General features: G+C 49.6%; 1 protein-coding gene across 2 annotated transcripts; it reads left to right on the forward strand.

Annotated features, from left to right (window-relative positions):
- Positions 1-336: 336 nt before the first annotated feature.
- On the forward strand, positions 337-27,798 carry CCDC136 (coiled-coil domain containing 136). Of its 2 annotated transcripts, XM_061165744.1 has the most exons (18): positions 337-394; positions 1,184-1,291; positions 2,845-3,102; positions 3,186-3,260; positions 8,714-9,037; positions 11,285-11,396; positions 11,987-12,155; positions 12,405-12,545; positions 12,883-13,038; positions 13,318-13,488; positions 13,964-14,149; positions 15,674-15,868; positions 16,313-16,540; positions 17,976-18,482; positions 18,860-19,087; positions 20,183-20,464; positions 21,176-21,481; positions 27,504-27,798. In XM_061165744.1, the coding sequence occupies exons 1-18, from the start codon at positions 337-339 to the stop codon at positions 27,612-27,614; spliced, it is 3,615 nt and encodes a 1,204-aa protein (XP_061021727.1). In that variant the 3' UTR covers positions 27,615-27,798. The 2 variants fall into 2 exon arrangements, with proteins under 2 accessions (XP_061021727.1, XP_061021728.1); XM_061165745.1 differs by lacking the exons at positions 12,883-13,038; positions 13,318-13,488; positions 13,964-14,149; ... (5 more) ...; positions 21,176-21,481; positions 27,504-27,798 and adding an exon at positions 23,254-26,734.
- Positions 27,799-27,992: the final 194 nt, after the last annotated feature.

The following is a 27,992-nucleotide window of genomic DNA, read 5'->3' on the forward strand; positions in this document are numbered from 1 at the left end:
TTTTCCTGCCTCATCACCGAGCGAGACGGGATGCTGGCACAAGGAGCCGAGGGGTCCCCCAGCGGAGCCGACTCCTGGCTGCTCGCACTCCCCGCGCGGGTCTCCTCCCGTCGCCCGCTCGCTCGGCCTCGGGGCACCCGGGAGCTGCGGCTGCCGACCGGCTTCCGGGCGGCGGCGGGGGCGGTGTCAGGTGGCCCGGCCAGGCCCCGCCCCCTCGGCCGGCCCGCCGTCCCTCCCCTGCGCACCCGGCTCCGGTACCCGGCCTCGCGGCGGCGGCGGCGGCGGCGGCGGCGGCGGCGTCTGCTCCGGGCGGCGGCAGCGGCGGCGAGAGCGGCCATGGAGGCGGGCGCCGGGGCTGGCGCGGGCGCCTCGGGCTGGAGCTGCCCGGGCCCAGGTCAGAGCGCCCCTCCCTCACCTCTCCACTGCCGCTCTTTCCTCTTCTCCACCTCTCCTCCCTCCAGACCCCCACGGCCTCTCCCCCCCTCCGCTACTCCCCACCTTGACGTCCGAAGTCTTCCTCCTCCCTCCATCCCGCCCCCGACCCGGGCCCGGTCTCCATCTTTCCCGGCTGGGTCTTCCCCACACTGGCCGCATCCTCCTTGACAGTCCCTGCCCTGAGCCCTCTCAGTCTCGACTCTCCAGCCTCATACTGCTTCCAGCCCTAGGAGCTCTATAGATCCTGCACCCACTCGCACCCCTAAAGCTTCTGAGCGCGGGGCGCGGGTGCGGTGGACGAAGTCTAGGGAGAGATGGAGGGGAGGGGAGGGGCTCCGGTCCACACGACCCCCGCCAGCCATCGCCGTCCCCCCTCCCCACCTTCCCTTTAGGCGCACCACCTCACCGTTTCAGCCTCTTTACTGGCTCCCACCCTCTGCCATCCTTGTCCATCTTCCCCCACCCCCCGTCCCCTCTGGGCTAAAGAGACACACACCCTTTCTGCCTGTGCAAGGGATAGGAGCCTGGAACTGAGGTTGCAGCGGAGGATGGGCAGGGCAGGGCGGTGTCCCCAGAGGCCCAGCTTGAGGGGCAGCTTGGGGAGAGGAATCGCAGCGCCTGGCAGAGTGAGCCAAGTACTTCCACTGGGATGAAAACCCCCAGGACTCCGAAGGGCTAGAAGGTGTGTCCCTTCCCCTCCCTGCCTCACCCCAGCACCCCACAATCCCTCCTGTCTCCTTGCTCACAGGACCCACAGTGACCACTTTAGGCTCCTACGAGGTGTCTGAGGGTTGCGAGAGGAAGAAGGGCCAACGCTGGGGGTCGTTGGAACGGCGGGGAATGCAAGCTATGGAGGGTGAGTTTTCCCATAAAGCTTTCTCTCCTTCCCCCTCACCCAATTTTCCTTCCTCCCTCTGACCCCCCAGAACTCTGAGCCAGGACACACACCTTCCCCCTAGTTCAGCTCAGCAGCCCCTAGCCCTCCTCAGGGCTCAGGCTTTGAGGGAAGTTCAAGGTACATCCTTTTGGGGTTTTAATCACCAGCTAACCAGGTTGTGTGTCCCGAGGGAGCTGCCAGACAGAAAGAGGCCTCTTTGGACAGAGCTTTGAAGCTGACTTTCAGCAGGGGGTTTGTTCTCTCTGCCTCCCGACCCAGATCTCAAGCTGTCTCTTATTCTGAAAAACAGGGAAGTGAACTTGTGAACTATCTTTCTGGTGCCACCACCACTGACTTCAAATGGAAGCCTGGTGGCTTTGGTTCTCTAGGCTACCTTACTGCCTGAAAGAGGGAGCCTGGGAAGGGGGCTGCTGAAAAGGCCAACCTCCCAACACACGTGTGTTCCTACCACACCCATGCGACTTGGCAGTTGCTGCCAACACCAGGAGGATGCTAGAAGGATGCTGGTCCTGTTGCCAGGACTTCCTGTGAAGGGTCCCCAGGTCCCTGTGCACATCCAGTGTGGACAATCTTGCCCCCCTCCCTGACCCCGGGGAGACAGATGATGCAAGGAGTCCCAGATGAATCTTAGGCTGTGGTTACTGGACAAAACCAGGCCAGAGATTCAGAATTTTAAAACAAAACAGTTGCCATCCAGATAAGGTTTTGCTATTTAGAGGAACTGCATTGCAGTAAAGGAGGGGGTGCTTGCCAGCCAGAGACTGGGGACCAGCACACCCCAGTTTCTTAACTCATTAAAATGGCAGGCTTTCTTTTACACACAAGTACAACCTATGACTTCCCCCTAAAAACTGCCTTGTGGTTAGCAGGGGAGGAAGGGAGACCCCTGGACACTCAGCAAGGAAAAGAAAAGTGGACTTGGTAGAAAATTTCAAAAAGGCTATTCGATGGAATATATTTGGAACAGCCCCAGTGTTTGTCCAGTAAAACCTTTAGATCATTTCATTCAATTGTTCTCTTTCTCTGCCTACTGACAGGCAATACTTTCTTATCATGGAAAGGCTAGTTTCTCACAAGCCACCTGGATCATTTGTAAACTTTGTGCAAACCCCCAAACTGTAATCCTTGCCTTGTTTGGCTTAAAGACACACCCAGTGTCTGAATCCTTTCTTGACTACTTGTGCCCAGAGACAAGGATGGAAGAAGCAGGTATCCTTGTGCAAGCCGGTCCCTGGCTGTTCAGTCCACCTGAAGGCAGTCCTTGGAGGCCCCAGAGGCAATGTTGGTCCAGAAAGGGCCTGGGAGGGGGATGGATACCTCCAAACTTCACTCTCACACCTCAGGTCTCCTCAGGCATGCAGGTGCTGCCCAGGGGCTCCTTGGGGGACACCAGGTGGCACTATTATACCATCTCTGCCCTCTAAGGACAGTGAGGCAGAGGGCCCTCTAAGGGCTGTGGAAGAAAGTTGGCTCTTACTCGCTGGCGGGATGTTGTGGGGGGTCTCTCCTAGGGGAAGTGTTACTCCCAGCTCTCTATGAGGAGGAAGAGGAGGAGGAGGAAGAGGAGGAAGAAGAGATGGAAGAAGAGGATGATCCAGGGCAGAAAGGTGGCAACGAGGGCTCTCTGTCAGTCGGCAAGCACCGAGGCCTGAGCCTCACGGAGACCGAGCTGGAGGAGCTGAGGGCTCAGGTGCTGCGGCTGGTGGCAGAACTGGAGGAGACCCGGGAGCTGGCAGGGCAGCATGAGGATGACTCGCTGGAGCTGCAGGGTGAGTGCCTGCCATGGGGTGGGAGGTCTTGGGCCCAAAGGCACTGGGTCCCCAGCCTGACACCAGCTCCCCTGTCCCTGCAGGGCTCCTGGAGGACGAGCGGCTGGCCAGTGCCCAGCAGGCAGAGGTGTTCACTAAGCAGATCCAGCAACTCCAAGGTAAATCCTTGCACTTGGACTGGCGGTCATCCGAGTAGTTGTGTCTTAAGGGTTTAGCAGAGGCACAGCAGACCAATGGAGCCGAGCTTGGTACTTTGTCCTCAGTTTCTTCTACTGTTCTTACCTTTTTCTCCTCATCTCTCCATTACACTCTTAATTTCCTTTTTTTTTTTTTTCCCCTGCACCTCTAACTGACTCTTCTGTCCCCCTCCTCCTTCCCTTTTTTTGCCCTCCCATTTCATCCCCTTTCCTTGAGGCTAACTCCTTCTTCTCCCCTCAGTCTCTCCCCTTCACACCTGCATCCCCTTTTCTTTGTTCTCCTGGTCAGTGCCAGGGGTAGGTAGTCACGGTTAAATTGCAAACCATATCACTTTTCCCCCCATCCCTCCAAGAGCATCATGGGAAGAATGGTGAGCCAATGAGAAGTGACAGGAGGGGACTCAGTGCATCTTTTAAGGGAAGCAGATGAGAATGCTTCTCTTGTTACCTAGGACCGAGCTAGTGGCCCCCAAAGCCCTTTTTTTTCCCTAACGCCCACGTCTCTGGGAAGCAGCAAAGCAGGCATCCTACAGTCCACTGTTCCACCAAATAAAGAGGCAGGTTTTGTTACATCTGTGGGCCTTGGGAAGGTTTTGGGGAGTTGCCCTAGAAAACAGCAGGGACTCTCCAGGGAGAACTGAGATCAAGCCAAAAGAGAAGTATAAATGGAAAAATAAGGAAGGCTGGCAAGCAGGCCTGGAGAGGATCAAGCCAAGGTGGGAGAGGAGGAGGGAAAGAGAAGGGAAAGAAGACGCAAGCAAAGGTAGAAAATAAAACAGAAAAAGTAGACAATAAAGGCGCTGAGGTGGGTGGGGAGGTAAAAGTGTAAGTCACTCAGTTGTGTCCAATTCTTTGCGACCCCATGGACTATAGCCCACCAGGTTCCTCTGTTCATGGGATTTTCCAGGCAAGAATTCTGGAGTGGACTGCCATTCGGGGAGGGAGAAAAACTGCAGGAGCCATGTTGCTCTGGGGAAAGAGTGTGAGCATTGTTCTCAGGTCACCTAGATTCTTGAGCTCAGCTCTGGCACATAACAAGCTTTGTGATCTTGAGCAAGTCACTTTTATCTTTATGAGACTCAGTTCCTTAGCTGTAAAATAGGGCTGATTTATATGCTTTATCAACCATTTATTGAGTACCTGCATACTTGGAGGACCAGCTATAGACAACATAGATCAGATCCCTGTTCTAATGAAGAGTACATTCTGATGGGAGAGGCAGAAAACAGACAAACACCATCAGTTCAGGAAGAAAATAAATACTAGGAAAAAATATAACAACATGATAGGGACGGGGGTAAGATGGAAGTGTATTTTTGATAGAGTAATTAGAAATGTCTGAGAAGGAGACATTTGAGCTAAGACCTGAATCATGAAGAAGATCTGAGGGATGTGCACACTGGGTAGGTGAACTAGCAACTGCAGAAGCTCAGAGGCAAGAATAAGCTTCATGTGCTTGAGGGACAGAATGAAGGCCATTGTGGTTGGAGCAAAGTGCATGTGGAGGATTTTGCTAAGAGAGAGTTCTGGGAAGTGGGAGAGTTCAGATTACAGAGGACCTTATAAGCCAGCTGAGAGGTTTGACTTGTATTCTAAGTATAGTGGAAAACATGGGAGGGTATTAGCCAGGGCTGGAGGGATATGATCCACTTTACATTCTTAAAAGAATACTTTGGCTACTCTGTGGAAATTGAATGACAACAGAAGAGTCAAAACAGTTGAGTCTGGTCAGCAAATAATTGCAATAGTCCAGCAAAGAAATGGTGGTTGCTTGGATTAGAGCAGTAGAAATGGAGATGATTGAGAATACAATTTGAAATTTAGAGCTCTCAGGACTTGCTGAATTGGATTGGGGGATAAGAGAGGCATGAAAGATGACTTTGCCTTGAGAAACTGAATGGATGGGAACAACTTGACAAGAAACAAATTTTAGGGCTAGGAGAACCCTTTAAGACATGTTTTCTACATGTTGAGTTTGAAATGGCTATTGACATCTAAGTAAATATATTAAAGGAAGCTGCTGGATATATGAATCTAGAACCAGGGGAGAAACCAGGACTGGAGATATAAATTTGGGAGTCATTAGCATATAGATGACATTTGAATCCATGGGAGATCACTGTGAAATCACATGGAGAGATACAGGAAAAGGAGAGAAAAGGGTCTGGTCCCAGGGATGCTCTGGAAGTTAAAAGTCTCACAGGCAAGGTGAAATGAACGGAAACTGAAGTAGGGGAGGAACCACTGAAGCATTTGGTGACCTGGAAGCCAAGAACAAAAAGTGCTTCAAAGAGACAGTGATCAGCGCTGTCAAAAGTTGCTAAGTAAGACGGCCATTGGATTGGGCAAGACGGAAGGCTCTGAGACGTTTCAGTGAAGATAGAAGCCTGACTGTACTCAACTTGAAGAGGAAAGGGGAGGTGAAATGGAAAAGGTGAGTATGCATAATTCCAGTAGTCATGTCTTGGAGAGAAGCAGAGAAACAACGGAAAGGAAGCCAAGGGACAGCTCCTGGTGTTTCGTTTTTGGGGGATGGGTCACACTGGATCATGTTGGTATGATGAAAGAAAGGATCCGCTAGAGCATTAGACCTCACCTAAGTGCAGGGTTGGGGTAGGGGTGGGGCGGAGGGCTGCAGGTCTGGCTGGTGTTGGTTTAGTCGCTAAGTCGTATCCTACCTTTGCGACCCCGTGGGCTGTAGCCTGCCAGGCGCCTCTGTCCATGGGATTCTCCAGGCAAGAATTCTGCAGTGGGTTGCCATTTCCTTCGCCAGGGGATCTTCCTGACTCAGGAATCGAACCCTGGTGTCCTACCTTTCAGGCAGATTCTTTACCCACTGAGCTATGAGGGAAGGTATGGGGAAGGCGCCCAGACCCCACCCCGCGGGTGAGGAATCTTTGCGCACGCGCGTTGCCCGTTTCCGCCAAGAGGGGGCGCGCGCGGCCTCAGAGGTAGCTGGTGTTGAGAGGCCGTTCCGGCCGCCACAGCCCCTCGGGGGGCTGGGACCCGCGGCGGCGGGAGGCCCCCCCAGAGAGACCGCTTGGTGGGGGGCAGGCCGGTGAGATGGAGGCCATAACCAGTGAGTGAGAACTGATTTTTCTGTGCCCCTCGCCCGGCTCCAGGGCCTTCGGCATCGCCCCGACGGTCCCAGTCTCACTGTCAACCGGCGCCGGCTCTTCAGAACCCCAGTCCGGCCTTTCCAACTCCTAGCGAGGCCACCCCAGTGAGGGGCCGTCCAGCCCAGCCTTCCGATAAGGTCCTCCCTGGTGCCCGCAAGTTCCACCCCTCTGCCCCTGTGTGTTTCTAATTAAGAGCTTTTCAAGGTTTAGAGGGACCCTCTGCCATTCTTCAGTGGATCTAAGAATGTCTTTTTTTTTTTTTTTTAAAGACATAGAGGAGAACCTCAGGGATACCTGAACCTGAACATCAGGGGCAGAGTGGGGAAATGGAGGTTTCCGACAGAAAACCCACCTGGGCCTTTATCCTAATGGCCTGTGACTTGTGTGTCTCCCCCACTAGGCTATATGCTCCAAGAGGCAGACCGTTCAGTAGTAAAAAGAGCAAGGACTATATTTCCTTCAAATAGGAAGGAAGTCAGAGAATCTAAGCAGAGATGTTTGGGCTTGGCACAGAGGTGATCAACTAATACTTGTTTAATTGTCTAAGTAGAGGAGACTGCTAGGATGCTTGTAGAGAAGGGAAGACTGGCAAAAGGTGTGCCTGGAACCGCACCTGTGAGCTTGGCAGTGTAGGGCCGGAGACCTTAACCCTGCCTCCGGACTCCCCATCGGCTCAGCATTTATGTCTGTAGTATGTCCAAGTTTTTCTTCTCAAACCTCCGTTTTCTGTTCTAGTGTGTGTGTGTGTGTGTGTGTGTTTTTAATACCCAAACATACAATTCTGCACCCGTGGTCCTCAGTAAAAGTTTGTGAACTAGTTGTATCCCCTGCTTCATTTATGCATGTATACAGCAAGTATTTATTGAGTGCGTTATGCCAGGGTCTCTGGCAGATCCTGGAGCTGTAATGGTGAGCAAAACAGACATGATTCCTGTCTTGATGAAGCTTACAAGTGAAGGGGAGGCCAGCGTTTTAATAACACACACACTGAAAAGTACAAGGGCCTATGAGAGCATTTAATGAAGGACTTCGCTTAATTTTTTGAGAAGGTGGGGGGAGAGGCTAGGGAAAGTTGAAATCTGAAGGGAGTTGGGGGCAAGGGTTAGGGAGAGGGTGCCTTGCAAAGAGTTTGTGGGAAGGTCCTGACCCTCCTAACTCAATCCTAATTTCCTAATCCTGACCCCCAAATTTTGGATTCTGTATTGGTGGCAATATCTTTTACTCTTGCTCCACTTTTAGTTTCTCCTGGGTACCTCTGTTCAGAAACCCTGAGATGCTCCACAGATACTGAGAGCTCTGACATGTTTATTTTGTACATTAAAACCTATTATAAAATATAGGCTTGTTGTGAAAAGTTACAAAGCAGTAATATATATGATGTGGAAAGTAAAAGTCTCTCTCATATGCTAAATCATTCCTTAGTAGCAACTGTGTTTTATGGTTGAGGACTTCTATCTTTCCAGACCTTTTTCTATGTCTTTGTATATTTGTGTTATATATTATACATATAAATATTTTTGCAAAAATGAGATAATACCATGTATTTTACAGCTCAGTTTTCTTTGTAGTTAGTATATTATGGAAACCCTTTCATGTTTTCTCTATAGATCTGCCACTTTCTTTTAAATGGCAGCCAATATTCTATTTCATCTTCTTCAGTTTAAACAATCCCTTATTGATTGGCATCTAGTTTATTTCCCCATGTTTGATTACCTTGCGATGAGCTTACGTTTGAATTTCAGCTGTGAGCTCTAAATACACATTCTTTTGGGACCAGTACTTACACAAGCAGTTCATGGAAAATCTGAGGCTCTGTAATTTCTAAGCTCCCAGACTGACTAGATGAGAATAGTCTATAAGTGTTTTTTTAGTGAGAGACTTTTTGGGAAGACTCAGGGCATAAGTAAAATGCTGAAAATTAGGTCTGGTCTTTAACTATCAGGTGATTTCTTAGAAGTACCTAATACTTTTTGTTTGGGGTAGCCTAATTTGTTTTTGTTTGTTTGTTTGTCTTTTGGGTTGTTTTTCTTTTTTTTTTTTTTTTTTTGGCCTAATTTGTTTTTGATGCCAAGCCTCAAGATCTGCTTTCCTACTGCACCTAACTACCTAGATTCACTCTGTTCTCTTAGGTATTCCCTTTATTCCATATTAGGTGAAGCTATACTTCTCTGATGGGGTAGAGACCAGGTTGTCAGGAGTTTCCAGATAAGAAATAAGCCTGCCTTTAACTTTGTGCCCCTAGAATATGGTTGGTTATCCTCTTGATCATCTCAATATTATCTTTGGGCTTTGCAGGTGAGCTGCGGTCCCTGCGGGAGGAGATTTCCCTGTTAGAGCGTGAAAAAGAATGTGAACTTAAGGAAATAGAACAGGAGTTGCATTTAGCCCGGGCTGAGATCCAGACTCTGCGGCAAGCAGCGGAGGACTCCGCGACCGAACACGACAGTGACATAGCCTCCCTGCAGGAGGACATCTGCCGGATGCAGAATGAACTCGAGGACATGGACCGAATCCGAGGAGAATATGAGATGGAGATCACCTCCCTCCGTGCAGAAATAGACATGAAGAACTCTGACCCTTCCAATAGTTTCAGTCTCTCAGATTTCTCTGAGATGCAAGGTATGAGAAAGTGAGCCCTTCTCCTGGTCTGTGAGTCAAATCAAGCAGAGGGAGCTAGGATGCAAGAAGGTGGGCTTAGATCATGAATTGGGAGCCTGTAGAGGAAACTTCTAGATGGGATTCAAGACTATAAGAGAGAAAAGCTTGAGGTCATGTAACCAGTCTATGGTGGTATAAAAAATAGTACCATGTGTGAAGTAATTAGCCTCCAACTAATAAAAAAAAAAAAAAAAATAGTACCATGGAGATGTCCCCTGAGAATTCTTCCTCACAGAGCCATAAAGCCCTTCCTACTCCCCTAGTGGCTCAGATGGCAAAGAATGTGAGTGGAGGGCATGGCAACCCACTCCAGTATTCTTGCCTGGAGAAGCCCCTTGAACAGAGGAGCCTGGTGGACTGCAGTCCACGGGGTCACAAAGAGTCAGACACGACTGAGCAACTAAGCACAGCATAGCACACAGCCCTCCCCAAGGAGAAGTCTAGGGGGCAACAAACCAGAGCGCAAGACAGCTGGCGAGGGACAGAGGTTATTTCCAGTAATACATGAGGTACACAAAAGCTCTGAGTCTGCTCAGAGTCTCCCAGCGAGTTGCTAGGCTTCATGACATCAGAGACTTTGCCTTTATTCTGAGGCTAGATTTATGATCTGAGTATAATGGGAGGCCCTGTACTAGGCCAGGTCAAGCAGAGGCAGTCAACAAGGAATCAAAAGAACTGCAAGTTTTCCCAGCTGTAACAGGCCTCTCAGAAGTGCCTTTGGACTGATATACTCTGAGAAGGAGGCTAACACAGTGGGAAGGCTTGGGCTGTTCAGAATCTCAGCTCTGCTAATTAGCAGGATAAACTTAGCCTGGTTATTATCTCACGGTTTCCATAGCTGTGAAAATTGATTAATAAAACTTTATAGTTGGATGGGATTCTGGAACAGGAAAAGGACCTTAGGGAAAACGTAGAAAAATCTGAATAAAGTATAGAGTTTAGTTAACAGTAATGTACCAGTGTTCATTCCTTACTCATGACAGATGTACCCATGGAAAGATGTTAACAAGAGGACAAGCTAGGTGAGAATACTCCCAGGGAATTCTGCACTATCTTTGCAACTTTTCTGTAAATCAAAAACTATTCTAACACTAAAAGTTTATTTAAAAAGGGAGAAAGAAAGAAAACCTTATAGGGCTATTTTGGGGATTAAATGAAATGCCTAGTATGCTGAAAGCACTCACACACAACTAACTCCAAGGCTGGAATCATCCGGTCTAATGCTTAGCACATGGTTAGTTTTTATTAAAGATTAGTTTCCTTCCTTCTACGGTAATCTGGAGTATGCCAAAGACTTTCGGTTGGACTAATGAAGGAACACTAGAAGTGAATGTGAGGGTGTTGACTCTTACAGCGGGAAGGATAGGCCTTGGGCTCTAGTTGGAGCAAGTTAGTGTTCTTTAAACATCGGTAGAATTAGTATTCTGAGAGAATTAATTCTTAATCATGAAAAAACAAAGCAGATATGTATGTTTCTATTTTCACATCATGAAAAAGTGTTGGTATCTGGAACTTAGGATCTGTGCTGGGGCATTTTAACCAAATCTCTGCTGATGCTTGAGGATGTATGATTTGTGGCTTCGATTGTGGTGGGCTTTTTTGTCGGCAGATGAAAAAGATCATTAGAAAAAATTCTTGACCACAGGCAGGCCGATGGATTGGGTGTGATGATAAAGGAAGTAAAAGGACAACAAGAAGTGCAAAGATGCCTGAGTTGTCTTGAAAGCTGAGGACTGGCAGTTCACACTCTTAGCTTTTTGTACTAAAAGTGTAAGGACAGTAACCATAAACAGTTGAATGGGAACCTTAAACACAATAAACCAAAATTCCTCACAGTTAATTAATTAAACCCTCAAAAGCTCCTAAAAATCTGAAGACACTGTCTTGGTTGGTTTTGCTTTTTTCCCCTGCCACCTCTGCGCCCCCCCTCTCCCCTGGCCCTCTTGGTTGAGGTTTTGAAGATGGACACCCAGGGCCAGTCTTCTGGGAAGTTGAAAAGAAGGGCAGCACACTGAAATAGGACAAAGACCCATTGCAACATGAAACTTTTCAGGCCCAGTCTTCTAAACCTCTGCATGGGGTATCTCATCTGTCTCTAGAAAAAGAAACTCTTCAGCTTTCTGCAGCCAGATTTCTAGGCTGGAAAACTGGGGGCTGGTCATCTGTGCTTCCTCCCTTGGTTCTCACCTCTCCACCTGTCCTCTGCAGAAGAGTTGCAGCAACTGCGGGAACGCTACCACTTCCTGAACGAGGAGTACCGGGCCCTGCAGGAGAGCAACAGCAGCCTCACAGGGCAGCTTGCGGATCTGGAGAGTGAGAGGTACAGCCCACAGGCCCACAGGGTTCTTTAGGACAGGGCAGTTCTCTGAGTAGAACCGGCGAAGGCTGATGTCAGGCTCCCCAGCCTCCCTCCACTGTGGGAGAGCTGGTCCTTCCCATGGTATCTGAAGGGTTCAAATACTTCTGAGAAGCAGGTATGGGAATCCAACCAGATGTCTCAGAACTAGAGCTGGGCGAGTTCTGAAATTTCATTTTCTTTCACTCTAGGCAGTTAGGTCTAACTGACTCTGCTCTGGAGTAAAGGAGAAGCAATTCCTTTGTTGTCCTCCCAGACTTGATCCAGTCTAAGGATGCATTGCCTCCAAACTGGAGCTGGCTTGGCTCCAGTCCCAGCCTGGAGCCCGACTGGACTAGGACCCTTAGGGTCTCCCAGAGCCAGACATGCCTTTGCAGCTTGAGGTGCTGGGGGCCTTTTCTGTCATCTTCTAAGTGTGTTTGAGAGGTCAATCACAAGAGAAGACTCCTTAACTGCCTTTTGCCTTAAATGAAGGCATTAGGACCAGGCATACTTGGCAGGTGGTGCTGGGCAGAGCTCTCTCCTGAATGTGGCTCTGGGTTTCTGAATTACAGAACACGAAGAGCAACAGAAAGGTGGCTGGAGTCCGAAACGCTACGGACCATGAAGTCAGCAGAGTCTCAGACCTCAGAAGAGGATTTCCTGGAGCCCGATCCTGGAATGCATTTGTTGCGGCAGCAGCTGCTGGGAGCCAAGGAGCAGATGCTTGACATGCAGAGCAAGGTAGGGGAAGGCCAGCCCCTTCACTGCCTCGCTCTTACCTTCTCCTGGCCTGTGGCAGCAGCATCTCCTTAGACACAAGGCCTACAAGGGGGACAGGTGCTACGGCAAGAGATCAGACTCTGGGGTCTCCCTTGCGTGTCTTTCATGGAATATTCCAGTAAAAGGACTGCCGTACTCTGCCCAGGTCCATTCCTGGAGTGCATATGGTCCCTGTAGTAATTCAGGCTTCCTGTTCCATTGCCCACACAGTGTAAGAAATTGACTTGTGAGTTGCAAGAGCTACATCACCATCGCCGGACCAGCGAGGAGGAGCAGAGGCGGCTGCAGAGGGAGCTCAAGTGTGCACAGAATGAGGTGCTTCGGTTTCAGACGTCACATAGCATCACCCAGGTAAACATGGATGGGGCTGGGCACCAGGGGAGGGCAGAAGGGCCTGACTGGAGTTGCCGCTTCCAGGGAGGATGAAGGCAGAGGTGGACTGCGCTCTACTGACTCTTGGCCTCCAGCCAGGGGTACAGTCAACTGGAGAACAAGTGGAGAAGTCACACAGCGTTGCATTCTAGAATGGTAGTCATGAGGGAGCATCTGCTGCAGAGAAGAAACTAAACCCTAATGCCCAGGGGGAGCTCCTCAAGATGTCCACTCAGCAAAAAGAACTACTCTGGTGTGGAGAGGGGTCTGCTGATTTCTGAGAGTAACCACTCTTCCCACATCCTCCCCATCACAGAACGAGGAGCTGAAGACCAGACTCTGTGCCCTGCAGCAGAAGTACGATGCTAGCCAGGATGAGCAGAGTGAGCTCTTGAAGGTGCAGCTACAACTTCAGTCTGAGCTCCGGCAGCTCAAAATCATGAAAAGCACAGTAGAAAGCCAGAGTGAGAAGGTAACAGTGACCCAAGTTGAGGGGCTGCTTAGGTGCCAAGAGGTTTGGGCAGGGTGGGGAGGAGAGTAAAACTGAAATAGCTCCAGCTGCCACCTGTATGGCACCACAGGTCCAGGACTCCAGCTGCCCTCGAGTCCCCCATTGGACCAGAGGGCAGCCTGTAAGCACAGGGCAGGGACCAGTGGATTCTCAGACTGTCTGTGTCTGAGGGCGACTCCAGCAGAAGAGGGAGTGGGTGGAGGACTGCAGAGGCACTGCCCCAGGCCCCCTCCACCGCAGGAGCTACAGTGCCAGCTACAGAAGCTGCAGCTGCAGTGCCAGAGCATCTCATGTGAGAAGGACAAGCTGCTAGACGTGCAGCAGCACCTGCGGGACACTCTGCGCTGCCACGAGGCCGAGGTGCAGCACCTCAGGGGTGTTGTGGCCACCTACCAGGAGAGCAGCGAGAAGGTAAAACAGGCTTCAGGCGAGGGAGAAGGTAGCCCGGCAGACCCTCCCTTCAGAGGCTGGGTCCACAGGAGAGAGGGATGGTAGTTCTGTGGAGGAGCGGTTGGTGAGGAGACTTTATACCTTACTATTAGAACCATAATGATATCCTGTCATTCATGAATAACATATATGTAGGTCCATATACACAACTATGACTGTGCTCAGTGGAAAGGTGACCTCAGAGGGTCACAACATGCTCGGCTTCCTGTGATTTTAAGTCCGAAAGGGCTGTAGAAAGGAGGCACTTTCCCTTCTCTGCCTCCCCAGAGAGGAAGCCCCCAGTGTCTGTGGAGAGCCTGTTAGGGGTTGGTCCATCTCAGGGAATCCCCCCTAGACCTGGAAAGGACAGGGTAGGACCCCTTAGCCCCTACCTGAGAGGAGAGAGTGTGGCCATGGGGCTCTGGGGATAATGGCGGGGTCTGCCTCCCCACCCCAGAGTGCAGAGGTCCACGCCCAGCTGCAGGAGACGAAGCGGCTGTACCAGTGCAGCCAGGAAACTCTGGACCGGCAGAAGCACATGTATGACCAGCTGGAGCAGGACTTCCTGCTCTGCCAGCAGGAGCTGCAGCAGCTCAGGAGCACCCAGTCCATCCTAGAGGACAAGGGGAAGTGTGCTAATAAGGTAATTGTAACTAAGACAGGTGAGGTCTCCCGAGCCTTGGAGAGAGGAGGGCGAGGGGCAAGAGATGAAGTCGTGCAGCTGAGAGGCTTGATGGACTTCCTGTCCAGTCACAGCTGAGTGTGGAAAGGCAGGGAACAGAGGCAGAATCCATGCTGTTAACATTAAAGCTTTGACTTAATCTTCACTTTGAGCCTGAGCTACAGCTTAGTAGAATCAATACATCTGGGTCCAGTCTGAACACCTGAAGATTTTACACATGATTCCATGAGTGTAGACTTTATACTGTTTATTTGACCTACAGTGATATCCTGTCATTTGTGGAGGAGAACATACATGTAGGCCCATATACACAACTATGACTATTAGAACTAGAAAAAGAAGGTCCAATTTTCTGAGGCAGATTGTAGGTGCTCTTGTCTGAAGGCATGGTTGGTGCCCTGAATGCTGACTGGTTATTAGAAGAACCTAGGCTTTTCCCAGATTTATTCCATGACTTCAGAGTAGTTAAATTCTCAACTCAAATCTTACCCTTTTTTAAATTGAGCAGAATACTACTCTTTCCTCACTTTGTTTTAGTGAAAAATCCTGGTGATCAATAAGGCCTTCCTTCCTCACTTTCCCTTTTTTCCATAGTGTGTAAAATGCAAGTCATTATTAGTTAGCCTTATTGAGTACTTTCAGCTCCTGATCACTGATAGGAAACGGAAAAATGTCAAAATATGATGCAAAATACTGCTAGAGTACTCTGTCACTCCTGCCAAAGCAGGCTATGTACCCAGGGGAAGGCCTTCCCAAGACACAGAGCTGCAGATGTTTTTTGGGCTGCCCTAGTAGTCCACCTGCCTTTCTACACCCAGGCTCACTTTCCCTCTTCCCACCACACCAACTCCATTGAGAGGTCCAGGTCCATATCCTGCTCATCACTTTCTCTACCAGGGGAGGGGACCATGGGAAGGGAGAAGGATGTTGGCACACAAAGCCAGTCTTTTCTTTAGTCCTAAAAGGGCATTTAGACTAATCTGATATTAGAAGATTGGGTTTTTGGAGTCACAGGATACTTTAGTCTTCTCAACCCCAGCTCAGCAATAGATCATACTTCTCTAAAGATTCTTAAAGCTGATGATGAAAACAAAAATGGGGGGAAATTAGGGTGAAAGTACATCCTTATTGGTAAGGAACATAATCAGTTATAGAAACAACTGGAGAACTAGAATTCCCAGCACGGTGGGAAAATGGTCTTCACCAGAGGAAAGAAGCAGTGGGGAGGTAAAAAGGGAGGGGCATTGCCAACACTCCCTTGAAAACCACCCTCAGAGAGGACTGGTAGGCAAAATTTCCAGCACAGCCAAACCAGTCCTGAGCCGCCTGCTGGGGTTCCCGTTCAGCATCTAGGCCTCTAGGGGTCGCAGTGGGGCGTAGGGTGATTAGTCTACGGTGACCACAGGGCGGGAGACCCTGGTGAATCACAGGACAGAACACAGGCGTGGTCCGCTGACCGCCCTGTGTGCCCTGCCCCGTCCACAGTGTGATGCGCTGCTCTTCAGACTGACAGAATTGCAGGAGAGTTACAAGGCCAGCCAGAAGGAGATGGCGCAGCTGCAGATGGAGCAGTGTGAGCTCCTGGAGGAGCAGAGGAGGATGCAGGAGGAGCAGGGCCAGCTACAAGAAGAGCTGCACAGGCTCACGTTCCCACTCCCCAAGTCTGGTCTCTTCCATAAGGTAATGTCGGCCAGGGCGGCCATCAGCTGCAAGGCCCTTCCCGGATGTGAGCAACCTGAGGAGAAGTGAAAGGATGCAAACGGAACTTTGTCTTAACTCCTCATTTTCTCGCCAGTCTCCTTACACAAAACTGCTCAGTATAGCCGATTAGGGCTTTAAATCTTGAAATACATCCTCAACTCTGGAATCTGTCCAGCATTTTAGATATTTAGTCCATCTGGAGAAAATGTCCTTGAAATCACTTTGTAAACAACAAAAGACATCCACCCACAGGAGGTCTTTACTCCTCCACTAGCAGGTCTGTGTAGAAAGACTCCCCTCCTGTCCCAGGTGGTCTGAGCAAAGCTAACTCTTTTGAGGGAAGGGTCCCCAGCGGGAAGGAGGCAGAGGTCTTTCTGTGTAACCATCACAGTGCCGCCCACTTCCTTCCACTCCGCCTCACAGAGTCAGGAGCTCCTCACAAAGTTACAGGACCTGTGTGAAGTGCAGATGCTCTACCAAGGCATGCAGGAGGAGCAGAAGAAACTGATACAGAACCAAGAGAACATAGTAAAAGAACAGTTAGAACTGCAAGGAGCACTGCATCGTTTCAAGGAGTCCAGCTTCCGGGAAGTGTTGGAGAATCCCGAGGATCCCAAATGGCCTAAGTCCTCAAAGTGTGGTCACAACAAGGTAACCACAGCAAGAAGCAGGGAGACAGTTCTGGGGGCAGCATCATGCTAGGGAAAGGGGCTCCATAGCAGGGTCTGAGTTCTGAAGGCCTGTTGGCCAGGAGCAGAGAGGAAGCTAAAGCCCACTCATGGACTCCTTAGTCACAGCTTTAGGTCTGGCCTGAGCTGCTCCAGATGGATGCCCAGCTGAAGCACTGTGATGACGAGGAAGTCTGTGATCTCCTGATACTTTGAACTCAGTCTCTTTAATACCTCATTTTCCAGATGTAGTTGGAAGTAGATCAGCCTAGTGTTTGTTTGGGTTCTTTAGGACTGACTCTAAACATGTTGTCTTTTCCTTGTGAGCTGATTGATGATTGAGAAGTTTGCTTTCCAGTGATCCAAATCTGTAACCTTTTGGTGTTCTACATGAGGCATATCTGGGGCCATTTGTTTCCAAGAGAGGAATTCCCAGCATATGGGGTTCTTGGTACTGACCTCACTGTCTTCATTGGATTGAAACTTTGCAGTAGTAACAGCCAGGTCAGAGGCATTAGACTAGAGAATCCATGTTTCTCAAGCACCAGTGAATGGTCAGGCCTCTGAGGTCATACTGGTGGAATTTTCTAAACAAGTGTGTTCAGGATTGGGAGATGCATTTAGTATGAGGCCTCAGTGTAGGCAAGGAAGAGCAGGAAGACAGTTTCCATTTAAGTGAGATCGATTTGTCCAGATATTAGCCTAGACAGGCAGATAGATGCAGGGAGCAGCAGAAGTCCAAACCATGCGATTTGGTTGATTGGGTTCCAGGGGCATCCAATTTCAGCCTGGATAACATAGACCAGGAACCAGACCAGGAAATAGAAAATATTTCCTTAACTGATCAGTTGTCATCCTGGGCATCAGCTGCCAAGGAGCCAGGCCCAGAGGGCCCAGGAAGCATGCCCAGAAACCAGATTTGGAATTGAGGCAGGAGGTGCAGGGACTCATAATGAGACCCTGATTGGAAGTCTGCATCTTCCAAGGAAGGAGTTCTTCGTACGCTCATGTTCATGGCCAGGGCTGATTTTAGAATTGGGAGTGGAGGAGGGGACTGAACCCCAGAGGTCAGGATAATGGGTCCACCTGACTAAGAAGAGAGAAGGGAGGCTGAGTGACCTTGAGACCCACTCAGTGCTGCTCCAGGGAGAGAGGATTACCAGAGCATAGAAGCCAGGGGAAATGAGAGCCCAGACATTGCGGAGTGTCTGCCCTAGGAGATTTTCTCCAGTGAGTAAGAAATTGAAACATGCCAGGTACCTGCAGGCTAAGTGGAAGTTCTGGGCTGCGGTGAGCTGGGAGGGCCAGGTGTGCCATTCCCTGACCTGGGATCTCAGACATCCTCACCAGGAGGGGTTCCACTGGAAGGACCACAGCGTCTGAAGTAACGCTGGTGTCTCCCCACCCACTCCCGCCAGTCCAAGATGATCATCGCCCAGATGCAGGCCCTGCAGGAGCTATACGAGGCCAGTAAGACTGAGCAGGAGCTGCTGCAGCAGGAGCAGGAGCGGCTTCTGGAGGAGCGGAAGAGGCTGCAGGCCGACCTGCAGCTCTGTCTAGAAGAAATGCAGCTGCTCCAAGACCAGTCCCCTTCAATCAGGATGAGCCTGGACTCCTACAGGAAGAGTTATGCCAGCACGACCGCCAGCAACGAGAACTGCCACAAGAGCTGCGACATCAATGACGATGAGGGCTACCAGAAGAGCTACAGCAGCAGTCAGGCCAGTGAAGAGAGCCTCCTCAAGAGCTACCAGAGCAGCACCAGTGCCAGCGAGTCTTATCAGCGGAGTTACCTCAGCAGCAGCAGCAGCAGCATCTCCGACACCTATAAGAGGAGCTACGGCAGCAGCAGCTCCAACACCTGTCACAAGAGTTACGTCAGCAGCAGCATGGACGACGAGCTGGCTGAGCCTGGAGTTGTGGAGGTAAAGGCAGTCAGGTGTCCGGTCAGATAGGGGACGATGGTTCTTGTCTCGCTAGGAGAGGCCATGGGGAAGGGCCCGAGAGGTGAAGTGGGCAGCGGGCTCAGAGCTGAGCTGGGTGACCGTCAGGAAATGAATGAGGTGCTCTCCCCACGTCCTATGGAGATACAGTTCCATCTGGACTGAAGTCTAAGATTCTGGACTTTTCATCAACACAGTCATGTGCTCTTCATGGGAAGAAATCCAGTGTTCTCCCCCTGGGCAGCTTCAGATCCTCTCGGCCAGTGTTTTGTACCCATGAGATAAAAGGGCCCGGCAAAGAAAGCGGGTGGAGGGCAGGGGCTCCTCAGGGTGCCCTCCTCACTCCTCGCCCTCCACAGCACCTTGAGGACGTGGTCGCCAAGGTGCTGATCAAGCTGCAGAGTGTGCAGGCCATGTACCAGCTCAGCCAGGAGGAGCACGAGTTGCTGCAGCAGCGAATGAAGAAGCTGCTGGATGAGCAGAAGGAGCTCAAGGAGGAGCTGGACGCCTGCGAGAAGGAATTCAAGGAGTGCATGGAAGGCCTCGAGAAGCCCGTCGCCTCCCCAAGTGACAAGGACAAGACTGAGGTAACCGCTTTCAGCGAGGCAGGGCTGCTCATAGGTGTCCCCAGAGCCCAAGGAGGCTGGAGTCCTTTCAGAGAGGCTGAGGGTGAGACGGGAGCTCACTGCTAGCTCTGTACAGGTGCCATCCTCCTGGCGGAGGGACGGAGCAGGGGCTGAACCCCAGGCAGCAGGGCAGTCTGCTGGGCCTCTGACGGGCATTTCTCAGGCGCCCAGTGTGCTGGAATTTACTGATCATCAAGACCCCTTGAAATGATTTTTTTTTTCCCTCTGCCATTTTGTTATTTCTTTTGTCCTAGAGCACTTATGTAGAGTTGCATTTTTTTTTCCCTGCCAATTTTCTTTAGTTAGTTTGTGTGTATTCCACCTTGTCTCTTTAACTAGATTGTAAGCCCCTCAAGGACAGGGCCGGGTCTTCTTCTGGATTTCTCATAATACCAAGCAGAGTGCTCTGCATCCCTAGGAATGGGATAGAGGGCATTGACTCTGACTAGGAGTAGTCCACTGTCCAGTGGGGGTCACTGTATGCATGGGAGAAGCTCAGAGAGCAGGAAACACATGGGCCTCAGTTGCTTCGTGTTGGTACCTACCTCAGAGGCCACAGTGTGCTGCCAGAAGCCAGGAAGGACAAAAGTCAGTGAGTAGTGAGCAGGGTTGGCAGTTGCCTTTGTTTCCAGGGCGAGGTGCAGGAGCCCAGTCCGGTCTCAGAAGCATACGACACAGTTCCTATGGTAATGATTGACCTGTTAGAGAAATAGCCTGAGCAAAGTAGGAGTTCCTATCAAAAACCACTAGGTAATCAAGCCCCATGGTTCAGTTAGCCCAGCAATCATTCTCCCGCCAGTTCATAGTAAAAGCATAATTTAAGTCATCCTTTTTTTTTTTTTTAATCACATTAGATGTAAGTCAGGTGCCTCAAGTTAGGGAGAACCTCTTTGTAAAACTGCTTTTGAGGCTCATTTTCCACGGTTTTCATGTTTTCTGTATTATCTGCCTCCCCACGGGCTTTGGCAGGGAGATTCTAAGGCCGTGACCTCCAGGCAGGGGCCAGACTGATCACGTAGGCCCAGCCTCGGGTAATGGGCTCTCCACTACCAACAGATCAAAGAACTGCAGGCCAAGCTGCGGGAGCTGCAGCTGCAGTACCAGGCCAGCATGGATGAGCAGGGGCGGCTCCTGGCCGTGCAAGAGCAGCTGGAGGGGCAGCTACAGTGCTGCCAGGAAGAGCTCCGCCAGCTCAAAGAGAAGAAGTCCTCTGTTACCAAGGAAACCAGGAGCAAGAATGGCAACAAGAACATGAACAAGAATGCCAATGGGGTGAAAAATAAAAAGGTGGCTAAGCAAAACCTAGAGAGTACTGAGAGCGGCCCTGAGACCACGAAGGTGAGTAATAACCTTAGTAGTCAGACAAGTAGGAAGTTACCAGAGATCCTGGGAAGAAAATTCATCTTTACCACCGTTGTGACCAGATGAGGTCACTGTGGAGAAGCTTCTGCGGTCTCTTAACTCGTCTAGAGTAGATTCATCTTAGTAGTGCTTTGGTCCTCCCTTTTCTTGCGAGGTCAAGGGGAGGGTAGAATACAGACCACTCAGATCTGGAGCTCTAGCCCCCAGGCTGGATGACTGTTTCAGGTAGCCCAGTGCAATTGGCAGAGGGGTGGGAGGTTGTTTTTCTGGGTCACATGCCCAAGAGAAGCACCAAATATATGAAAAGAAAGGAATTTATTCAAAGCCCTGGGTACACATAGGCAGAAGAGGATTGGATAAAATAGGAGCCACCATGCAAGGGTAGGAAACAGCAGTTGAGGTGTAGGATCTTTAGCTCTGGGAACTGTTGGAAATGGCTAATGGACGGATAGGTGTAGTACCAGGTAGGTGTGGTCCCAGGTAGGTGTGTGGTCCCAAGTAGGTGTAGTACAGGCACAGAGAAGTTGGGTGTGGCTACCCTCACCTGGTGCACAGGGGCATCAGTTGGGTCCTGGGACACAGTACTGTGTATGCACCATGACACACCAGGAAGCACGTGTTCCTGAGGTAGTTGAGCATCATCGTGAAGGTGATAGCAGCATCCCCGATCCTGCCCCCCGCCCACAGAGTCTGGAGGTGGTGCTGTACTATAAAGCCAGCCACACATCCTTGGATGGTATAACAAAGGAGAAGAAAGAGGAAACAGAAGAGGAAAAGAAGAAGGAAGCCAAGGAGGAAACACAGGAGGAGTCCGAGGACGGAATGGTTTCTGAGCCATCAGGTCCTAAAGAGGTTAAGTTCAAAGACAATGAGGAGGAGAAAGATGAAGAGTTCCCCAGCCAGGAGGCTAAGGACGAAGACTACCAGGAGGAGGAGGATGATGAAGAAGCTTCAGAGGAAAGCAACCCCCTCACACTTTCTGAGAGCAAAAAGGTAACCAGAGCTGAAGGCTAGATTGTGTGGGAAATGGGCTCTTGGTTGCAAGTGCCCGGTGTTTGAGGGTGGTCCAGTCCCTGGATGGACTTCGGCAGGAACAGAGGCCAGCAAGCTCTGAGGCACCACACTGGGGTAGTGGGAATGGAGGTGGGGACCACCTTCTCTGGGAACCGCGGTGTGCTAGTTGGAGTCCCACCTCCTTTCATCTATGAGGTAGCCCTTGTTACTTCAGGAGGGTTCTTCACCCTCTCGTAGCACTGCGCTGAGGACACTGATGGGCATTTCTGTCAGCCGGGGCAAGTCATCCAGCCCTGCTTTCCCGGGGTGCACCCCTAGGGCTGACTTCTGTTGCCGTGAGGGGTGTGGTGAGGCTGGTGTGCCTCCTGGGTTCTATATAGTATTACAGGCATGAGGAAGGGTGCGGAACCCATCAGAAGTGCTGGGACATTCCATCTGTACAGCAGGGCCATTGGCCAATCTCGGGAGGCCAACCAGAGCCCTAACCCTCTAGTTACCAGATCTTGGGAGGTTGGAGAGGAGTGTCCTGGGTAACGTACCAACAGTACAAAAGCATTTCTATATTTTAACAACTGGTACATCTATATAGGAACATACTAGCTGACTCTCTGCCCTGGTTGAAGTTAACTGGGGGCTCTGATTTCTGAAGGGTTTGATTAGTATCTGAAGAAGTCCTCAGTTTATAGTACTGATTCTTTTTGTCCCTTTGAACACAGGGTAAGAAAGTAAGTCTCTTGTGGTGGGATGTCCCAGTCAACTCTTAAGGTTTTCTGGAATTTTCTATCGGTTCAGTCTGTGGCACTGGCTAAGGACCCAGTTACAATTCTCTGCCAATCTTGTGGCAGAGGACCTTGACTTAGGATGTGGGAAGTAGGAGTAAGCTCAGCCCCTCCTGCAAGGTTCCATTTCTTTGAAGTCTTTATGTCCCACCACATGCCTATTCAGAACCTCCTCACAGATCTCCTTGCCTCATGTGTCATCTTTCTAGACAGCAGCCTGGATTTTTATACTTCAAAATCTAGTACATTTCTTGTGTCTGCTTATGGAGATGTCCCCTTGCCTCTGTGGGTCCTACCTCTTTTACAAGCAGCTCTACTGGCATATGTGTTACTGCCTGCAAATCCAGTTTCTCTCTGGAAGATGGTTGTGGTCACGACTAGCCCTTCTCCATTGTCAGCTTGTTTTAGTGCATTTTGTCTCATAATGACAGCATTAGACTCCTAGGGGATGGTAGGGACCAGAGCCCAGAACACAGACGTGGTGGAAAGCAGCCAGAACACGTGGCTAACAAAGGGCCAGGTGGCCTGGCAGAAGACTGCCCTTCCTAGAGTGACCCAGGCGGAGCAGACATCCTGCACATCTGGAGCGCCCAGCTTTACCCCCTGGAGCTTCACTTCCCCAGAGGTACTGATCCACAAGAAACGTCTCGGTGCAGATGACCCTGGCTTGACAAGATACAAGTGGGATGTGACAAGCCAGAAACCTGGTCCCGAATTGGACCTAAGCTACTGCTTTTAACCCATTCAGTTTTGCGTCTTCTGCAGGTTACCTACGGGAAGAACCAGGCCTGAGTTGTGGAAAAGAAACACCACTGCTCTCGCTGACCTGTTGTTTAACCTTTTGATCTCTTTCTCTCTTCCCTTTGTTTTATCATCTTCATTATCTGTTGGATTCATGTATGTTTGTCTTTTTATACCATCTCTCATCTCCTGGTCTCTCCTCGTGCCTCTTCCTCATTTGACATGTTGCAGTCATCCCCTGCCCCCAATCCCCCCATCTTCTCCTTGCCTCTCGTAGGCCTGGTGGTCATATCGGCTTTGCTCTGGTGCTGGTGGGCCGAGACGTCGTCCTAACACAGGTACTGGTATTGCGTCCTCTCCTTCCTAGGGATAGAGGGGGTTGCAGGTTGCCCTGGCCTCTCCTCTTTACCCTTTCTATCAGCGGCTTGCTGTTTGCTTTTGTCATTTTACAACAGGTGACAGTAACGACTGAGTGTTAGTCCTGGCTTCCCGTTGGGCTACCACAAAGCCCATAGCATGGCTTCCTAATGTGTGGGGAGTTGGAATGCTCACCATTGACACAGTTTGAGTTTCTGTCCTCTGGCTTGGAAAAATCTGGATGATTGCAGCCCTGTGGCTACTTTCAGAGCCCCTTCAACTACTTTCGATGAGAGATGTCTGACTGCAGGGCTTGCCTGGCTGCTCTTTGTCTTTGTTTAGCCCTAGAGCTAAGTTCTCACTATAACTATTAATTACCGCCTCCCCCCTTGGGTGAGAGAGGAGGTCTGGAGAGCTGTGAGCCCCAGGGTCATTTGTATGAGGGCAGTCTAAGTTGTCTGTCAGCCTTGGCATCAAACTCCACTGTATTATATACTTCCTACTGAGATGTTCTCTGGTTTGGGAATTCTGGTCTCCAAAAAAAATCAGAAAAAGAAAGCCACATCTCTTTTGGGGGGTCAGATTCTGTTGTAATTGGCTTCCCAAGCTAGGCTTTCTGAAGAGGATGTGGTACTGGTGAAAAGTTTCCATTCACCAGAGATGCCTTGTTCTCAGGGAACCAAACTGATATATTATGGGTACCAATCCACGTAATCTGATCTGTTAACAGGACACCAAATTCAGGCAGTAGAATGTAGAACGGCCCAAAGTAGAACCCTTCCAGAACCCGTAAACTATTCTCCCTTGACCCGTTTTGGCTCCTTTCTCATGCTCCGCCTGCCACTTCCATTGCTCACCCTCTCTTCTAACATCCCTGTAAATGGAGTGCAGTTGACTCAGAGCACACGCAGGTTCAGAGTGACTGCTGGACCATTGTAGCTTTTATCTGTTTCCTTTTCTCTCCTTCCTGTTTTCCTCCTCACCTTTTATTTTCTCTTCAACCTGTCTCCTCCCTTCTGTTAGATAATTCCAGTTACTCCTCTCGGAGGGTCTTTAACTCCTTTGGTGTGAGGACTCTCTCCCTCTACACTCCTGGATTTCTGAGTCCCTCCCTGTGGGATGGGACTCACTCAAAGCACTCAGCCATAACCTTTCACCAACTCACACCCATCCAGGCCTGGTCCAGGGGAGCCAAAGGAACTCCTGGGTAAGGGTCCTCTGGGAGGAACCTGTTAGCCCAGAGCCTGGCTGACCCTAGTATGCTGCCTCCCATCCAGGAACTGAGGCTTCAGAGTCGAGTAGCAAGTGTGGCAGGGACGTTGGGTGAGTCTGTCTCTTACTTACGGCTTAGTCCCAGTGGGCAAAATGGATAATCTGAACATTAGTCTCTTCAAATGTAAGCAAGAGATGTTAAGTCCTGTGGCTTCCTCATATGAGGAACAGATGAGTTCATGTATATGAAAATATTTTATAAATGATAGAACACCACAAAAATAATAATGAGCACATACTCTTCTTACATAATGCATACTATATGCCAGGCACTATTCTAATCACCTTATAACTATCAACTCATTTAATTCTCGGAACAACCCAACAAGGTAGCTATCATCAGTGTATACATGGTAAAACTAAGGCCTAGAGAGGATATGTAATACAGCCAGTAAATTGTGAATGATTTTAAGGTCTTAGTATTAGCATCAGATAAAATTCTAATCTCTTGGACTTCACTGTGGTCTCGTAGTTAAGATTCTGTGCTTCTACTGTAGGTAGGGTGTGGGTTCAGCCCCTGGTTGAGGAACTAAGACCCCACATGCCATGCTGTGTGACCAAAAAGAGAAAAGAAAAAGAATTTTCATCCTGTTTCACTGTATCTCTCCTCATTTTGAGCAGTTTTCCTTGGTTACTTCTAAGTAATTAGGAAGACACCATTCAGCAGCCTCTTAGTGCAGCCTCAGATCTCATTGGCTCTCTTGCTAACTAATACCACATTGCTAATTTATTTCATGTATTGTTTATAAAACCCCTTTTCACATTGCATATGCTGAGCATTCTTTCCCTGTCCTCTGCCTGCAGTTGATTTTTTGGATCCAAGGCAGAATTTTCCATTCAGCTCTGTGAGGTCTAGTCCATTGTCTGCTGTTCTCACCTATAGATTGTTTTTGTTTGTTTTTTTCCTCTTGGCCCTGTGTTTTCAAAATATTCACGTTCACTCCCTCATGCTCAGGGGTGACCAGCCACCATCTTGTCTTCACCTGAGTTACAGGTGAGGGCAAGCCTCTGGAGGCCCTCTGCAGGCTCAGACTCACTGGTCACACACGAGTGCTCATGCTGACAGCAGCCTGCTCTTGAATTCTCATATTCTTTCCAAGGACAGCATGGAAAATCTTGTCAAACACCTTGATTAAGTCCCCCAAACACGATTTCCTTGATCAGTCAATTCAGTAATGCAGTCTGAAAGGAAAGCCTGACATGACTCACTCCTTAGGGACATCCACACCCGCTGTCGCCTCAGCCAGTCTAAAGTCTCAGCTCTGCCTGGTGTAAAAGGCCACGAGTTCATATCTATGGGTTCAGCTCTTTCCTCCTTTAAGAACATCAGGCTAATATTTTTCTTTTTTTAATTTATTTATTTGCTGCATCCGGTCTTAGTTGTGTCTCAACAGGCTCAGTTGCTCTGCGGCATGTGAGATCTTAGTTCTCCGATGAGGTACTGAACCCATGTCCCCTGCACTGCAGGGCAGATTCTTAACCACTGCACCACCAGGGAAGTCCCAGACTGATATTTTTTGCAGTGCGTGTTAGGTTGTAAGCATCTGAGTAAATGTTTTTCTAGCTCCCTTTTCAGTTATCTTCTCACGTGAATTACTCTGTATTTGCACCTCCAACATGGTTTTGCTTTTCTTTCATTTCATATGTTCTATTCTTCTCAGAACCTGTTTCTACAAATTTAGGAGATTTTCTTTGATCTTTATACTTGGCTTAAAAATCCTCTTTTTAGAATACAGAGGTATGGCCAAAAGGCCAAAAGATAATATTCAGTAATTACTTTTTAAGTAACCCAAGGAAGGCAAGAAAGGAGAAACAACAGAACAGAAAACAATAGGACAAACAGAAAATAAATATGAAGATGGTACACCTAAAAGGTGTAACAGTAATGCCACAATAAAATAAGGCAGTACTTACCAGAAAAAAAATCTTTTTAGACCCATTTTTCTCTGAGCAAATGCATCCTTAGCATAGTGAGTTATTCTTTGTCCTTACCTAAAACCATTCTTCTGTTACTTTATGCCTTATGCCTTTATACTTATGACTCAAAATCCAAATTGTCTTCTAAGTTAAAAAAAAAAAAGAATATAAAATAAGAACAATTTCCCAAGTATATGTATTTTCTTGTCCAAGATGTCATGTTCCCTGAATGATGCTTTTCCTTCAGTCCCAAGAATCAGCAGGATTTGCTGTGGTCTGCAGAGTCTGGAAGCCTCAGCAACTCCAGCACATGCTCAGGAAGCCAGTCACCAAGCCTGGTGACTGGAGGTGTTGTAATGACCCTGGCGTTTGTCTCCCAGGGCCAGTGACCAGCTTCCTTGAACTCATCCTTCAAGGACATCTGTCCTTCACAGTCTGGGCTGCATAAGAACCTCACGTTGGCCTCTACTTCATGGTGCACTTTCTTCACTTCTCCCCCCGAGTCTTATCATCCTCCCTCTTGACTCTGAGTTCACTTTTCCTCCATCAAGCTAAATGATGCTGCTGCTTCTCCCAAGGACCCAAATTTACCCTCTTTTTTCCTGCCATGGCATCTAATCCTTTGTGGCAACCATTTGGATGCTCTAAAATCTGCTCCTGAGCTTGCCTCCTACACACAGGGGCTGATTTTCTTTCCACCCCACGGGACGTGAGTGGAGGCAGCCCACTCAGGGGATCCACATAGTGTTGTTCCAGATGCCTAGTGGTGCCGGGGCTAAGCCCTCATTGTCTGCAGCGGTCACCCAGGAGGTAAGAGAGACTGGACCATAATGATGTTGCTGAGGTATCTCTCAGCACCAGTAAGCAGGGCATTCTCTGGCTTAGGGAAGGATTCAGAAGACTGGGCACTCACCATCTGTCTTTGGTCCCCACAGAACATGTTTGGGATGTGGAAGCCTGTGGTGTTCTTGGCTCTTGCAGCTGTGGCTCTGTATGTGTTACCCAACATGCGACCGCAAGAGACAGAGTTCTGCCTCATGGAGTGATGGCAGGCCTGGGCCAGCCGAGGGGGCAGACTACCAGTGGCCACTACCCTCATCTTTGGGCAGGACATACTGTGCCAGCAACCCCACCCCACCCATATGTTCCCCTTGTCCCCATCTCCTTAGCCTCCGCCATTCAGGCTTACAGGGAACTGCTGGCTCCCATCTCCTGCCCTGTCTAAGAACCTGGGTTCCTTGTAATTAAATGTCAACTGAATTACGAGACTTTGTGGCTTTTTACTTGTTTAGCACCTCACAACACAACCAGAACAGAGTGGTTTCCCTCTAACCAGGTACTCACTAAGGGTCTGGCGCCTCCCTACAATTTCTAACCCTGCCAATGACCTCAACAATGAGGTTGGCTCCTTGTGTGGCCAGCCA

This window comes from Dama dama, chromosome 18 (genome assembly GCF_033118175.1).
Source record: "Dama dama isolate Ldn47 chromosome 18, ASM3311817v1, whole genome shotgun sequence".
NCBI lineage: Eukaryota > Metazoa > Chordata > Mammalia > Artiodactyla > Cervidae > Dama > Dama dama.